At 38.9% G+C, this 16849-nt stretch overlaps 1 protein-coding gene across 1 annotated transcript; it reads left to right on the forward strand.

Moving 5' to 3' along the window:
- Nucleotides 1-12889: 12889 nt before the first annotated feature.
- Nucleotides 12890-16594, forward strand: LOC143588067 (bZIP transcription factor 12-like). Its single transcript, XM_077069178.1, has 4 exons — nt 12890-13627; nt 13828-13897; nt 13982-14013; nt 16223-16594. The coding sequence occupies exons 1-4, from the start codon at nt 13160-13162 to the stop codon at nt 16295-16297; spliced, it is 645 nt and encodes a 214-aa protein (XP_076925293.1). The 5' UTR covers nt 12890-13159; the 3' UTR covers nt 16298-16594.
- Nucleotides 16595-16849: the final 255 nt, after the last annotated feature.

Here is a 16849-nt window from a genome sequence, read left to right on the forward strand (position 1 = left end):
GGATGCCGCGAGTCTCGGGGGTTACCAAGTGGGGTACAATTCGGCTAAGCTCACGGAAACGGTTAGAGTAGGTGGAGTTATCCCCACCAACCTATTTAAGTTCCCAAAATTCAGTCTCAAGCCTTTGCAGTTCGTGCTCCGGGCAGAACTCCTTCTTTATTGCCTCGTTGAGTTCTTCCCAAGGCATGGGCACGACCAGGTCGGACCTTGGTTAGTCCTCAGAGCATTCCACCATGTGACGGCTCGGCCCTCGAATGTGCTCGAGGTGAACTTAGTCCATTTGGCGTCCGGACATTCACAGTGGATGAAATTATTTTCCATCTCTTCAAACCATTGCAGCAATTTGGTGGCGTCTTCCTCACCAAGAAAGGATGGGGGTTTCGTGCTCAGAAATTTACGGAAGTCATAGTTGTTCGGGGCGCCCGAAGTGGGGGATCCGTTGGAGTTGAGGCTCTGGATCTGAGTGACAATGGTGGGCATTGCAATAGCGAATTCCTTTGTGATCCTAGCAGCCAAGCGGCGATTGCGAGAACCAGATGAACGTTGGTGATGACGGTGGTTTCTGAGTGACGACATTCTATGGAAAAAAATAAGAGTAAAGATTTACGAGTTGAGGGATCATATGTGTAAATATTCATGAGTTGACGCAATTAATGAAGTTAACGTGAGATAACTTAGAGGAGGAGACGAGGTTAGTTAAAAAGTTTAAGTTTTTGTTGGTTAAGTTAGCTTCACAATAACTAACGAAATGCATTTGCGGATGTTGGCCTCCCATGAGCTTTCCATGGCAATTTGAATGGCCCAACAAAATTAACAAATAAAATCAAGGTAGTTGGACGACCCATGAGCGTTACATGGCATTTTAACTGTACCAACTAAATAACAATTAAAAATAGGTGGGTTGGACGGCCCATGAGCGTTACATGGCATTTTAACTGTCCCAACCAATTAACGAATTATCAATGCGATGAAGTTGGACAACCCATGAGCGTTCCAAGGCAAATTAACTGTCCCAACTAAATAACGAACCATCGAAATAAAATTTGGGTAGTTGGAGTATCTCGTGAATCACCATGTTGATTACTCCAACAAAAATACGAAAACAAGTTGAGAAATGGTTAGTTGGGATTCCCGACTAACCATTTAAAATAACATAGCACCATAATCGAAAGGTTACTGTTTAAGTCACGAATCTCCGTGAATTCGGTTTAAGATATTATAAGGGATGCAACCACTAATGTGGTCACGGTTGACAGCCTACGATGTCGGTCATATGGCATTAGTGTCTCGCTTTGGCCTATAAGATCGAGTACTGTGGTCAGGTTATCCTCCAGGTAAGGAACAACGTCTTACCTTTGGTTCTCGGAACCGTTTTGTCAATGTCCGACTCACAGTACTCTCCTCCCTTGCAGTTACTACAAGGACATGCCACATAACCTAGCCCTAAGGTGAACAAGCAAAACAACATGTGGGAATTCTTAAGGAATTTCCCAAAATAAAAACAATTTAATTTGATTATTAAAAATAAATAAAAATTTTGAGTTTTGAGGCATAGCCTCGGAGCAGTGTGTGCATGACAATAATATAATAAAACAATTATTAACTAAGGAAATTAGTAAATAATTAAATATAACACGTAAGGTAGGCATATAAGCACGTATAGGGCTCCTAAGCATGTTATCAAGGCAATCTCTAACGACCTATCTTAAACCTTCGGCTCTGATACCAATCTGTCACACACCAACCTATGACGGAAATGCCGGGGCATGAACTGATTGCTCACAGCTCTTACGGTACTATCATGCAATATTGAAAATTTCAATATCTATTAAATTAAATTAAAACCAAATATTCAAATACAATATCAAAAAAAAAAAAAACAAATAATTAACTAAACAATCGTAAATCATAAAACAAATGTATTGTTTATTTCTCTATCTTGATTCTTAAGTTTTCTTTCAAAACTTGAACTAACTTTACATCACACGATGACCTGCATATGTCTTAAAAATAAAGTAGATTTGTCAACACAAGGTTGAGTGAGCAACACACCGGTTGTAATGTATATATAATAGAATAATAAATATTGCAGCAAGTCAAATGATATAAGAAATTCAACCAATGAGCAAAATAAATGAGATGTCGAAAAACACGATGGCTATTACGACTTTCGTATGATCATACTATTCTAAGATTATGCTGGACCTCTCCGAATGCGGTTCACAATAAGCATGTAAGCACATAACAAGTTTGGTACAAATTAGTTAACACAAATGACAATAGTTGCAGTTTGAGTATTAATTAGTAAGAAATTAATATAGAACGCATACGTCCCCAAAATGATATAAAATGCGTGTAAAAAGGGGGAATGTGGTACTCACCTCAATAGACGAGCAAAGGTGAAAGGATAATATTAAGAATGATGATTGCGGATCACGCGTTGACGATAAAGCCTAACAAGGATAATAGAATAAGAAGATACTAAGTTAATGAATCGGATATGAGAGTCGATAGTTATAATTTTATTAAGTTATATTATATTATTGGTTTGTAAATCCTTTGGCATCTTAATTAGTTTCGAGCTTTCTGTTGCGAAGCAGTATCTATTTATATAAATGATTGCCATTCCAGTGCGGGTTGGAACTCCTATCGCGCCACGAGCTGTGGAAGGGTAAGCATTAAAATCACAAATTGCTTCACGTCCCAGGATGATATCATGCTTTGACTTAGCTGACTACGTCCTCAATTTGGGAGTGAATTCCATCACTAAGGTGCTGTTTGTTTTTAAATACAAAATTGTCTACAATATGATTTCATCTGATTTAATGTCTTCAACTGAAGATGTGATTTGAAGGTCTGCAATCTGAAAATATAATATTGTTTGTTTATAAACTGGATATCGTCTGCATAAGCTGAAAATTAGTTACATGTCATTTATATTACAGTAGATAAAAGTCATTTAACGTTTGTAGACTGCTAAAATAATTGGTAGTGGTGTATGAACTTTGGAAGTGGGTGGTGGTAGACAATTGTGGTAGGCGGTGAATGGTGGATGGTGGTGATGGACGGTTGTGGTGGTCGACAATGGGTGGTGGTGGTGATGAACAGTGGTGGTGGATGGTTGTGGCAGGTGGTGGTGGCGGCGGACGATGGGTGGTGGTGGCGGTTTGTAACACCGCGTCTTTTACCCTATAAAATTTGAGCCTAACATACTAACTTAATAAGTATAAGGACCAAAAATGAAAAAATTTAAAAACTTCACCCATCGCGATACGCGACGGGGCAAACATAAGCCCATCGCGTAGTGCGATGGACTTGCACGTTGACCCAGAAATGGGCGGCGTAGCGATACGCTACGACCCAAAACATAATGGTCATCGCGTATCGCGATGACCATGCTGAGTCACTAGACACGTGTCCAACCAAGTGTCAACACGTGGCACGATATGACAGGCCACGTGTCACGAGCCGGTAAGGCGGCGTCAAATTGCGGCGCCGCGATACGCGACGGGCCACAAAAAACCCATCGCGTATCGCGACGGGGCACCAGAACAGCCTATAAAAGGGGGTGACGGGTTAGAGTTATTCTCATCCCAATTTCACCTCCAATTTTGTAAGGCCCCGAACCCGGTGACCCGCGTCGGATTTACTCATAAACACAGTTCTTCAAATCAGAGTTTATTAAAACTTTTCGCGGAATATAAAACATCAATCATTTGTTACAAAACATTAAATCTTTTCTTTGATACCATAACACAAAACTTTATATTTAAAACATCTTTACTTCTTTCTTCAGATGCCAGCCGTTCAATCCATGCCGTGTGTCATCCTCATGCTAACTCTATAATCAGCTCACCTGCGTGCATACTAAAAGTCAGCTACGCTGAATGAGTTCTAGTTAATCGAACGCCATACAATACATACACATACATACATATCTGTAGATACATATCCATACTTCACTAGTTACCCTTCTGTTCTACATACATACTTGCTACCATACATACATACATATCTACAATCACTAACCTCAGTCTACCGAGAGTACGTTCATAGTTCACCGTCTATACCTGTACTCAAGGTCGTGAACACGTACAAGGTTCGCAGTCCTTACCTATGTTCACCATTTATGGTACGTACAAGGATCGCGGTCCTTCCCTATACCATAGTACATCCACAACACGTACAAGGTTCACAGTCCTTCCCTATGTTGCAACCTAATTCATAGCACGTACGAGGTTCGCAGTCCTCCCCTATGCTACAAAATCAGCACGTATAAGGTTCACAGTCCTTTCCTATGCTGAAATACATCCACAACACGTACAAGGTTCGCAGTCCTTCCCTATGTTGCAACCTAATTCATAGCACGTACGAGGTTCGCAGTCCCCCCCTATGCTACAAATACAGCACGTATAAGGTTCACAGTCCTTTCCTATGCTGACGCCTATCTACATTACGTATAAGGTTCGCAGTCCTTATCTACGTTTACATATATCATCTACTTCACGTATAAGGCTCGCAGTCCTTAACTATGCCATCACCAGCCGAGTCTATGTCCGACAGAAGCTAGAGGGATTTGCCATCCTAACTTACTATGTCGAACGTAGAACTCACATGCCATTCGTGTACCTATATACACATACTTACATTATAACATAAGAACACTCTAGGCATTCTTTACCTCATTCATTTAACAACCATACCCCTTATCGTTACGTGCAATATCCGAAGATCGTTCACGCCCCGACAAGTATTCATTTGAAATATTCATACATCTTCGATATATAATATTCGTACCTTTATTTTTAACCTGACAGTACGCGCAATATCCGAAGATCGTTCGCGTACCGACAAACAATCATTCATATCTATCACACATATCACATATGACATACACTTATCACTTAGGATAAATGTATTAACAACACATCGAGTATGCACACAGCCCCGAAAACATAACAAGGAATGGGGCTAGAAACTCACCTGAACACGGTTACGTTCACCGTTAATCGTAATCCCTTTCTTCAGCTGTGCACGGCTGACTGTATAACAAGTACACGTATCAAACAACTATCACTACTCATATCATCTTTCCAGTCTTAACTACTACCCACAACGAACGGGGGTCCGGGGGCAGCGCCCCTGGCAGCGGGGTCTAGGGGCGGCAGCCCCTAGCAGGGTCCAAGGGGCAGAGCCCCTGGCTGGGGTCGAGCTGCCAGGTCAGCTTGGAAAAATTTTATTTACATTAACTGTCTTAACACATTTTCCATTAGGTTTTTAATTTATTTTCTAAGCGAACTTAACTTTAGGCGAAGTTAAACCTTAAGCGAACTTAGCTTTAGGCGAAGTTAAACCTTAGGCGAACTTAGCTTTAGGCGAAGTTAAACCATAGGCGAACTTAGCTTTAGGCGAAGTTAAACCTTAGGCGAACTTAGCTTTAGGCGAAGTTAACCATTAGGCGAACTTAGCTTTAGGCGAAGTTCATCATGCGAACTTAGCTTTAGGCGAAGTTAAACCTTAGGCGAACTTAGCTTTAGGCGAAGTTAACCATTAGGCGAACTTAGCTTTAGGCGAAGTTCATCAGGCGAACTTAGCTTGCAGGCGAAGTTCATCAGGCGAACTTAGCTTGCAGGCGAAGTTGTCGTCTGCAGGTTCTGTTCGCTCTTAAATTCTTCGTTCCTTAACCAAATAACTCGATTTAGGTACCCATGGAATCGTCTGACCAGCGCCTACAAACCCCAACTATCAAATCGACCTAACATCGATGTTTGGAGGGTGCGATTTAGGCATATAGGTTACGGGTCCTTTTTATCAATCGATTAACCCATCAAATCATAACCATTTTCAGTAAGTTTAGCTTTGTTGGATTCGTTTTTACCATACAAACTCAGATCTACCATTTCTCAAATCAAACCGAACCTATACGAACGATTTCTAACCATAAACGTACCTTGAACGAGTCGAACTTACGAACACGAGCTGGTCTTGTTGCTTTGGTTCGTCACGACGATCTATCACCAACTAACGTTTACTCTCTCTCGGATCCTGCTCGTTTATGGTGTGTGTGTGTTTTTGAATGTGTAGAGATTAGAATGGAAAGAGATGAGGTTTAGGGTTTTATGGTGGTTTAGGGGATATTTATATCCCTTAAAGCCCATGGACCTAAGGCCCATTCTCATTTAACCCATCTCAATTAATCTAACACTAGCCCGACTCATACCAACTCCTACTCTATTATTTATTTCCCGAACCCGAGTCAACTTTCCCTCTATTATTAAGTAATATAATTAATATCATTTTGGAAATTTCGGGATGTTACAAATTTCACATAGTTAGCATAGGGAAGCGTGCCCAATAGCCATGACGAGCCGACTGCCATTTTCTCGTAGTTCGTGCAAGAAACGGAGTTATAATCAAGTTAGCAATCATACAATTAAGTAGATCAAGATCCTGCCTTTTTCTTATTATCATTCTAAGTATCCAACCTAAGGTAGGAATTGTGTTTAAGTTATTTAAATTATAGCTTAGACAATCAATCAAGGCTATGGCCTTTAACCTTGAAAGTATTTTGTAAACATTCACATTCATAAACGAGTTTTCATAAACGTTACTTATAGCAAAGTAATGTTAACCAAAGATATATTTTGACGGACATGTAGTAACTGTAAGGGTGATATCACTAGTAGTAAGTTTCTTGCCTAAGGAAAAGTAATTCATACAAATCCCAATCAACCAAGGGACCCGTTTACTTACATGGAGAAACTTACCAATGTGTTATAACCTATTAAGCCAAAGCATGCTACATCAAACGTCACATAAAAACTAAGTGTTTTCATTCACAATCAAAGATAAACGATTTCAAGGTTAAGCTTAGCAATCATTCAAAACATCATTCAAGTATTTATACAAACCTATTATGTATAGGTTAAATATCATTCATAATCAATCAATCAGTTAAGGTTTTCCAACACCGACGGTACAGGTGAATACGTTAACCTTTTCAATCAGTCAAAACATATTTATACTCGATAAGATGAACGGGTGTTTGTCTTAACGAGTCAGTCAATATTTACATGAGATTATGTGATCTCTAAAACATTATAATACAAAGTAGAGAATAAAATCAACTTAGACCGAATATACATGTGTTTGGATCCAAACATAACCGTTCATCCTAATCATTCAAAGGCTACGTGGTCGCGGGCTAATGGTCATAACTAGTTTCCCATTAAGGGCTACGTGGCTCGGGAATAATTGTGTGCGTAGGGCAGTGGTACATAGACCGGAAGTAGAAATGCCTCCGCTGAGCTTGTAGAGAAAACTATATTTGCATTGTAATGACATTCAAATGTTTTATAGAGTCATACGTGTTCACCAGCATATAGCTGACGTATTTTTCCAACCCATTGCAGGTAACTAAGCATAAGTAGCATTAGCAAGGATTGGAGTCTTAATGAAGATAGAAACGCGTACAAGATGGCTTCGTTTTTGATAACTAAAATCCTTGTAATATGAAACATATATTTTGTAAACTTATACTTGGGTATTTAATTCCCGAGTAAAGTTTTCAATGTAAATTAATATTACATTCAAACCTAAAGTCTTTTGCAAAAATTAACCCATAAACTCTGATATATTTACAAAACAGGTACCAACTTGTGATTACATGCCTAGGCCCTAAGTCGGGGTATGACAGGGGTGGTGGTGGATGGTGTTGGCGGGTGGTGGTGGATGGTCGTGGCGACAAACGGTGGGGGTGGTGGTGGTAATGGACGGTGGTTGTGGCCGACGGGGGTGGTGGTTGTGAGTGGTTGACGGTGGTGGTGGCGGACGGTGGGTGGTGGTGGCGGCGGACGGTGGGTGGGTGGGTGGTGGTGGACGGTGGTGATGGGTGGTGGTGGCAGCGGACGGTGGATGGTGGTGGTGGTGGCGGACGGTGGGTGGTGGTGGTGTTGGACATTGGGTATTGGTATGATGTTAAGAAGTGTGAAGAAGTGTGAAGATGGTGATATTAGCTTATTTTTTAATACCATAAAAGCAGTTTTTAGATCTTTTATTTTTTTTAAGAAACAAACAGTCTTCAAGAGCTTATGTCTGCGCGCCCGCAGACATAGGCTCCTTACAGACCTTATAAGTAAAAACAAACACAACCTAAGTTTAACAGGAAAAGATATCACCCCACGCGGGTGCATCACTTCACCCCCAAAGCCGGACACAGGTGCGTGAATTTGCTTCAGCCTCACCTTGTCTTCCTCATCAAGTCGTTCGAAACACTGTTCATACATTATGTTTGACGTACTCCTGGTATCAAAGAAGACATAATGTGAACGGTAATGACCTATTAGGGAAGTGATTATCAGCGGGTTTTTGTTACATGGCCCTCCCTTGACCCGCAGAAAAATTACGGGCTCACTCTTCCACTCTCCCTCATCAATCACTTGCCTCTTGTTACCACATATCCGCCCTCCTAGAATAATGTGAACATTCAAATCCCTGACTTGATTTTTAGGCGGGCCTTGATTATATTGTGTGGAAGCTTTGTAAGATCATTGTCTCACATTTTTGACCAAGTGTCCTAACTTTCCGGATTTGACTGCTGCCTCAATCTCACTCCTCAAAACCAAACACTCGTCCGTGTTATGACCAATATCACCATGGAACGTACTATGTTTCTTGGGGTTGAGGAATATTCTTTTCATGATTGGCTGAGGTTTTTTAAATTTCACATTCTCGGTAGTCAGAATTTTCGAGGGAGTCTTTGTCAGCGGAGTCCAATTGTTGGTAATTTGCGTTGAGGTGCTTGCTTTGTTTTTGTTACCTATTAGTGACCTTGCATCAAATTGCTTTGATGTGTCCGCAGAAGGTTGAAGTCTTGACCAAATTGATCCCTTGGCTTGTTTATTTGGTCGCGGATTTTGAAATTCCACCTTTGGCAACTACTTAGGGCTTTCCAACTCTAAAGTTTTTTCAGTCCTTGCGAACAACTTTGCCGCAGTCATTATATCATCCCATGCCTTTGGCATTCCATCTTTTCCCGTCAAGCAGCGGATCAAAGCGTTACTCCGCACATTCTTACGGAAAGCTCCCCTCAACATGTCTTCACTAATTCCTCCAATATTGAGACTTTCATCGTTAAACCGAGAAATGAAGTCTTCAATAGACTCATTGTCCTGCCTAACGACGTCAAATATTTCAGAAGGGTCACGGGTGTGTTTCTTTTACTGACTGAAGTGTTGAGAGAATTTAGCCACCAGATCGTCCCAACTTTTGATTTGCCCATCCGGCAATTTCTCAAACCATTCGCGTGCCGCTTCAGTCAACGTTAATGCAAACATGTAGCACCACTAAGGAAGAGTCCAACCACTGACTCCTCCTACTGCCACAAAGTTTAACAAGTGATCACTTGGATATGACATGTCACACCCCAACCTACGGCGGAAATGGGGCGTGAACTGATTGTCACAGCTCACAAGGTTACTATCATGAAATTATAAAGCGACAATATCTAATTAATTTATTTATTGTCAACGAACATTTAAGTACAACAAAAATAGAGAAAATTACAATACAAAACCAACTATTCTTGTTTATGTTTAACATTCTAAGGTCATCTCTACGTGAGTTTCAGTTCGATAAGCAATCCAATCTATAACCTGCAAATGCGTACATAATATATATATTTGTCAACAACACATGTTGAGTGAGTAGATTCACTAGTTTTGACACAAACAAAATGATAAAACATAATGATATAAATAATAGAGTGAAAATAAGCAAAACTGTTATCTGTGAGTATAAACAATGAAAGTGTTAAGCAATTAATGAGTGTCGGTGAAACCATTGCCAATGCGATCGGGCTCCGGCCACTACGACGGTCGTATGATCATACTATAATGAGATTATGTTGGACCTCTCCGAATGCGATTCAAGTAAGCAAATAACAAGTAACAAACAATCATTCAATTGATACACAACACAAAAATCACAATTTGCGTTTGAGAAATAATAAGATAAATAATTTGATAAATGGTACGCAAGTGTCCCCAAAACATTTGAAAACAAGTAAAATAGGGGAGTGGTTACTCACCTGATTGGATGAACGAACTATAAGTGATGACGTGAGAAAGATGAACCCTTCGTGATATACCGTCAAGGATTCCTAGTTAGATAATAATATAATGGATTAATTAATAAAAATATAACATGATTTCATAATTTAAGATTTCGATGCGAGTAGAGTTATGTTTGGGATTGAGATGTTATTGATAAAAGAGAAAGTTTGAGGTCGTTATCGGTTTAAATGCTATAACTTGTTTTAATAGTTTACTACCAATAGATAATATATTCGCTTTGTGTATAAAGATAATAATGATAAATATAATAATAATTTTAAAAATAAAATATATAGGCTTCATCAATAAGAATGATTGATTAAATAATAATAATAATAATAATAATGATTTCCAAAACATTGGTCAACCTGTCTGCTGTCACTATTTTAAAATAATAATAATAATAATAATAATAATAATAAATCATGATAGAATTCTTTCAGTTTAAAGCATAAGATGTACAGTGGCATTTTGTTCAAGAAACAGTCCACTGTGAAATTCAAGATTTGTACATATATCACGGTTTGTTCTAAAAACATTGAGGCTTTAGTTCAGAAAATAAAAATGAGTGAGTGATGTATTTATTACCTTGAATTAAGGTTCGTTAGACGGCGGTGAAGCCACGTCGGAGTTCCGACGAAGATGGCGGCGCGGTAGCATAGAGCAGATCAACTGGGTCGATTTGAGAGTAGGGTAAAAGAGGATGGTGGCGAGGCAGCTTGCCGATGCTAGTGGTGTTAGAACGGCGACGACGACGACTACCGACTTCCGGCTATTACATGGGCGGCGGAGAATGGACGTAACCATCAGAAAATAGAGATTTAGGTTTTTAGAGAAATAAATATATATTTCATTTATTAAATTTACATTTTGGACCTCGTAATTTAAGTGTGGTTGCATATCACGATAAACTAAATATAAAAGTTTAAATTTGTATTTTTAACAAAGTTGAATAATATTAATAAAGGAAATAAAAATATAATATTAACTAATAAAATTTTTATAGCTTAGATTACCCGAAACCGAAAACGTGTCGGGTAATATATACTTATTTAGTAACCGAAAAACCCGAGTTGTTACATGACATTCCGTTATACTTCCTTAGGGTAGTAGGGATCTTCACGTTGACAGGGAATGGAGCGGTAGCGATGCGCGGAATGAACTTTGACTTCTCAACAAAGGCTGCGGGACGGTATGGTTTTGTGAAGTCTTCTTCCGCATCACTGTGGTACTCAGTATGGCGAACTACCGCACGCGGGCGACTAGTTCCCTCTCGTCCGTGAACTTTGCTATCTCCGCTGAAATAACTAACTTCACTTGGACGATAAATTGGATCATAGCTTTCATATTCGACTCTGTAAGAGGGCTCGCGCGCTACCATGCGAGGACGATCACGTCTCCTTCTTTCAAATTCATCTTCAGAAATTTCTCCGTTTGAAGACTATTACGCATTTGACTCCTCCGCACTGTTGGGTGAGAAGATGAAGATCTCCTGGGAGTTTCATCATAAGCCAAAGTACGGGCACAAATTTGCTCTTCACGAACCATGCGCTCGTATTCAGCTAGGGCGTTCTCTTGCTGAATACATAACCAGTCTTCGGGAGATTGGATCCCTCCAGATCTGGAGTTACGACGGTGAGACCTCGCCGGTTCGGAATTATCGGATCCGTCTTCCAGACCTAATTCTGTGCGAGCCCTGCGAATTTCCGCCGTAACACGTCCTAAGTCACCCGGAGTTGGGCCTCATGGTTCTTCGACATCATTAGTGTGTCTAACTGTCGTCGGAGTTCCTATCGGCTCTTGGAAAGATTGACTCATATCGTACGAACAAACAAAAAATTCTTACGATTCTAGCACAAGCACGGATGACGCCAATGAAGAAACACAGATCTAATCCCCTAAGGGGCCTAAATCCGATGGATCCACAGGGTACGGTTCAAGTAAATACTAATCAACGATATGAGTCCGATCTCCCAAGTCCAATGACATAAACCTGCAAAACAACCACCATGACCTCGTTAAGGGAAGGACAAGAGGGGGTCTTCCCGTAACTACCCTCCTGCGTGAGAATAAGTACAGTTCCGATGGATAGAAAGTACTTTATGTATTTAGAGTAGATAGTTGGGAGTGAATGGATACCTCATGGAGATGGTGAAGGTATTTATAGTCGAAGGATGTGGGGATCTGATTGGCCCAACTGTCCCTTTATTGAAGATGCTCTAATAACCGTCTAGACATGTGTCCACATATGATAGGGCGAGCTATATAACCCATGTGTATGGTTGTAACAACATGTCACGTGTCTGTATGTGATAGGACGAGCTAACCTTAGCCATGTGCATGGTTGTAACAATCTGGCCAACTGTCATTCTTCTATTGGCTGTTGGGTCTCGTGCTCTCCAATAAAGGATCTTGGTAAATATTATAGAAAGGAGTTGGTTAATTACGGCTGTCCTTTGACGTTGTCTTCTGGTCATCCTCGCGGGTGGGAACAGTATCTTGCGGATGACTTCTGAGGACGTCTGGATCTTCCCGCATATAGTCTCTAGCATTTATTATTGTTCTTTCTTTATCTTGAATTATGCGGGTGATTTATATGTTACGCGGGTGAAATCTGAAGAGATTGATAGTTCTTAAAGGTATTTAAATCTTTTTGGTACCCACTATAAATTAAACTTTAATTACGGTAGAATACGTCCAATACCAAAAGAACCAAAAAGCTAATTTAATTGTTGTTTTAATAGAAATTTAAGAAGAAGAAAATTTAAAGACGCATTTGCCCGTGACACATACCTGCCGGCTTTCTTAGACAGGCATAAACATAATACAAAATGACAAAAGTACCCCCACCAAATTCAATTTTCACATCCGACAAACGAGGACAAAACCGTCCACAACGCCTGTGTTTTTTTTTTCTCTCTCTCTACAATATTATTATTATTAGTACAAGTTCCGAACTGCCGGCGATAGTCTCGTTCGTTCGGACTTAAAACAACTTCTCTCTCAACTGAATTTTAATTCCGACTGTAAAATCCGTTTCAATTTGAATGATTATGGCGTCGTCGAAGGTGATGGTGTCATCATCGCCTGCGAACCAGGATCTGCAACGTCATCATCATCATCAGGCTTCCGATCACAACAGCGGCAATTTGATGTCGATGAACATGGACGATCTGCTGAAGAACATTTACGAGGAGGGAAAGGCGGTGGACGACGGCTGGAAGGAGATCGCCGGTGATCCCGAGATGACGTTAGAGGATTTCCTCACCAAAGCCGGAGCTGTTAGAGAAGAGGACGTGTCGAAACTGCCGGTGCCGGAGTATACCGGAGTTATCGATCCGGTTATTGTCGCCGGTAACGGTAACGGTGTAATTGGTCGTTCGTTTCCGCAGGGCGGTAGGGGGAAGAGGAAGGTGGTGGTGGAAGATCCGCCGGTGGATAAGGCGACGCAGCAGAAGCAGAGGAGGATGATTAAGAACAGAGAGTCGGCTGCCAGGTCCAGAGAGCGCAAACAGGTTCGATTAAAAGTTAAAGTATCGTTAGTTGGACCGAGTGGATAAAACAATAAAAAATTATAGTGTAATTACACTATGATGTAATTGTAAATATCAATTACACTACTTGATTCTCACACGTATATATGTTGTTGTTTGTTGTTATTATTATCATTATGTTGGGATTTAAAATAAAGTTGTGTGTGTTTGTGAAATTTCAGGCTTATACTGTGGAACTGGAGTCACTGGTGGCTCAATGGGAAGAGGAGCATGCAAGATTGGTGAAGGAAGTGGTATGGTTTTCTGTTTTTGATGATTTGATTATTAAACTGTTAAGCATTGTTCTTATAGTTTGTGGATGGTAAATCTACTTGTTGGATGAACTGAACAAAGAGAGGCTAAAGCAGGTTAGTCATCAATCATCATTTTCCATTGATTCTTATTCTATTGGATTCCTCAATAATGATTCTGTGTTTTAACTTTTAAGTAATTGTGCTTTAGTACTTTACCTAGGGCTGCTAAACGGGTCAAGTTTACAGAACACAACCCTACACTTTTAATGCTTGAAAATAGCTAATTTACATGTTATTTTTACTTTTGGAAGCAATTATGTTTCAACTTTGCTGATTTGTTTTAATGCTTTTAAATTTTGCTTTCAAAATATCCAAATAGTTTAAGTTATTACATAAAACACATTTTTGAAAACTTATATCTCTGGGCTAACTGGATCAACCAAAAACCTGCCGGGTTGACACAGCCACAACCAGGTTAGCTAAGCATGTTTGTGGTTCCGACCCGAAGCTAATCCAAACTTGTTTAGACCAAATCCAAGTACTGGAATTTCGTATTGGGTTCATTTTTAAAAAAAAATTAGGCGATTACTTTTTTTTTTTTGCTGATTTTAATGGAGACTAGATTACTAGGTATCCACATAGGAAACTTAAATAATGATCAGGACCAGTTAATGGTGGTTGGGGCATCTAAAAGAGCTTTTGACTCCTTTATTTAATTTTATTTTTACAAGTCATAATAAAAAATAATAAAATTAAAAAGGAGATGATTGTCCAGCAGATTTATACTTATTACTTAAAACTTATCAGTATTTTTTCTATATTATGTAGAGAGACATATTAAACAGTTTTGATCTTGAAATCAAGTAAATTTATATTCAAACTTTTTTTTTTTGAACTTAAAATTGTACACTCTAGGGATTTAGCTCCAATTTCACATCCAAACCACCTTACCAAAGTGGGCATGACTTTTTTTGAACAACTATTTTTTTTCCATCTATTTTATCCTCATGTCTCAAGTGAGACTAGAACCCACAACCATTTGGTTAAAGGTTATACACCTTTGCCACTAGACCAAGCTAGTGGTTGATTTATATTCAAACTTAATCAGAATCATTTACATTCTGTACAGAAACATGTAAAACTTATCAGTAAATTCATTTAAGATTCTCTGTTTTCAGAAAAAGCAATGGTGATTTAGGTGGTGGTCTTTGTTTTTTCATACATTTATGTAAAAAAAAAAAAAACTTTTTTTACCCGGTAATAATATCTGATTATTAAGAGAGAGGATGATCACTTACCGGGAATTCACTAAAATCCAACCTAAATGATTAAACGGTTACGGGGTTTTAACCTTGGGTTTAAAAAGGGCGTCTATGACATGATTTGAAAAAAACGCCTCCTTGTGGGACAAAATGAAAATATTATAAATGGTTACTTGATAAAGAATGTTGATATGTAAAAGAAATATTTGTAAGTTGGTAATGCACATATATTTAATTAAACAAGATTATGTATTTAGATATATGTAAATTGTAAGATGAGGGAAAGTTCCATGTCTGGTATAATAAGAAAGGGTGTGTGTTGGATGGTGTTTGTTGGGTGGGTGGGTAGGTGCTTTCATGTTAATGCATGATATCTATACCACCTCCTGTGGCCTACCCTAATCCTGCTGGTAACCGAATTGTCCAAAATATCAATGTTTTCATAACCATACCGTCCTCCTCCATTTTTAAAACCAGTCCACTGGTTAGGCTGGTTTTAAAACTGGTTGACGACATAGTTTATACAAAATTTTAACATAATATATAATTTAAATTAACTTCGACGTCAACCAGTTTTAAACAAGTTTACCAGTGGTCCACTGTAAAGCTGCCTAAGATGGTCGATCTGGTTATGAAAAGATCCAGATTTGAGACGATTTGACCTTACCAGTCCACTCGTTAGACTTGTTTTAAAACTGGTTGACGTCATCGTTGATAAAAATTTTTAACACACACACAAACGCACACACACGGGATCGGGATCATTCCAAAACTTCCAAGTAATATAACAACTCTTAACAACCAATCATTTTATTTGTTTATTTTATGATTAGATATATATAAATTGGTTATTATACATATGTAAACTTACGCTTACATATATGATATATTTAATCACAAAATTGCATATAATAAATGACAAAACTACCCTTAAATAGTATTAAACATATAAAATAAGTGATTACAATGGCTGGTTGTCATTAAGTACAACAAAATATGGAATTATATTGATGTAGATGTACAACTTTACAACATTTGCTTTGACTTCTTGTGAGATCCAGTTAATGGAGAACCTTATGCCAGTTGTGGAGAAGAGAAGACCACCAAGACTTCGTCGAAGAACTAACTCCATGTGAATGTGCGTGTGTGCGGTTTCTTATTCTAAATTAAACGTCTATGATCAAAGCTAAGTTAAAAAGAGGGTTTAAGGTTTAAATCTTTTGGGGTCCATGGTTCGCCCATTGGTAAAGAGAGGTGAGAAAGGTTGTGACCAAGTTCTATGCTGTTCATAGTTGTTAGGGGCCAAAGATAGCAGCAAGAACTCATGAACTCTCTACCTAATTTACATGTGTTACAAATATCTAATGTCCTTTCTGTTAAACTTGTTTGTATTTCATGTGTTTATACAAGAGATTTAATGTTCTTTTAAATTATTTATTATTATTATTATTATTGTTGTTGTTGTTATTATTATAACGGGTACAGATATTTTTAAATCCTACCTGGTGTTTGGGCTAGCCCAAGAATGAGGTAAATCACTTCCCTTTCAAATATTATTATATATCTACTTTCTTCATTATTCGATTCATAAGCAGATCGATCTGAGTCGTGTTTCATGTCAAGCACGAAAAAAAATGTTAGCTAAAGAACTGAAATGATAAGAAGAAAATTCATTAAGAGTCAGACAA

The sequence above is a fragment of the Bidens hawaiensis genome, unplaced genomic scaffold (genome assembly GCF_021521415.1).
Source record: "Bidens hawaiensis isolate Kalapana, Puna unplaced genomic scaffold, B.hawaiensis_p1.1 tig00035965_1, whole genome shotgun sequence".
Lineage (NCBI taxonomy): Eukaryota > Viridiplantae > Streptophyta > Magnoliopsida > Asterales > Asteraceae > Bidens > Bidens hawaiensis.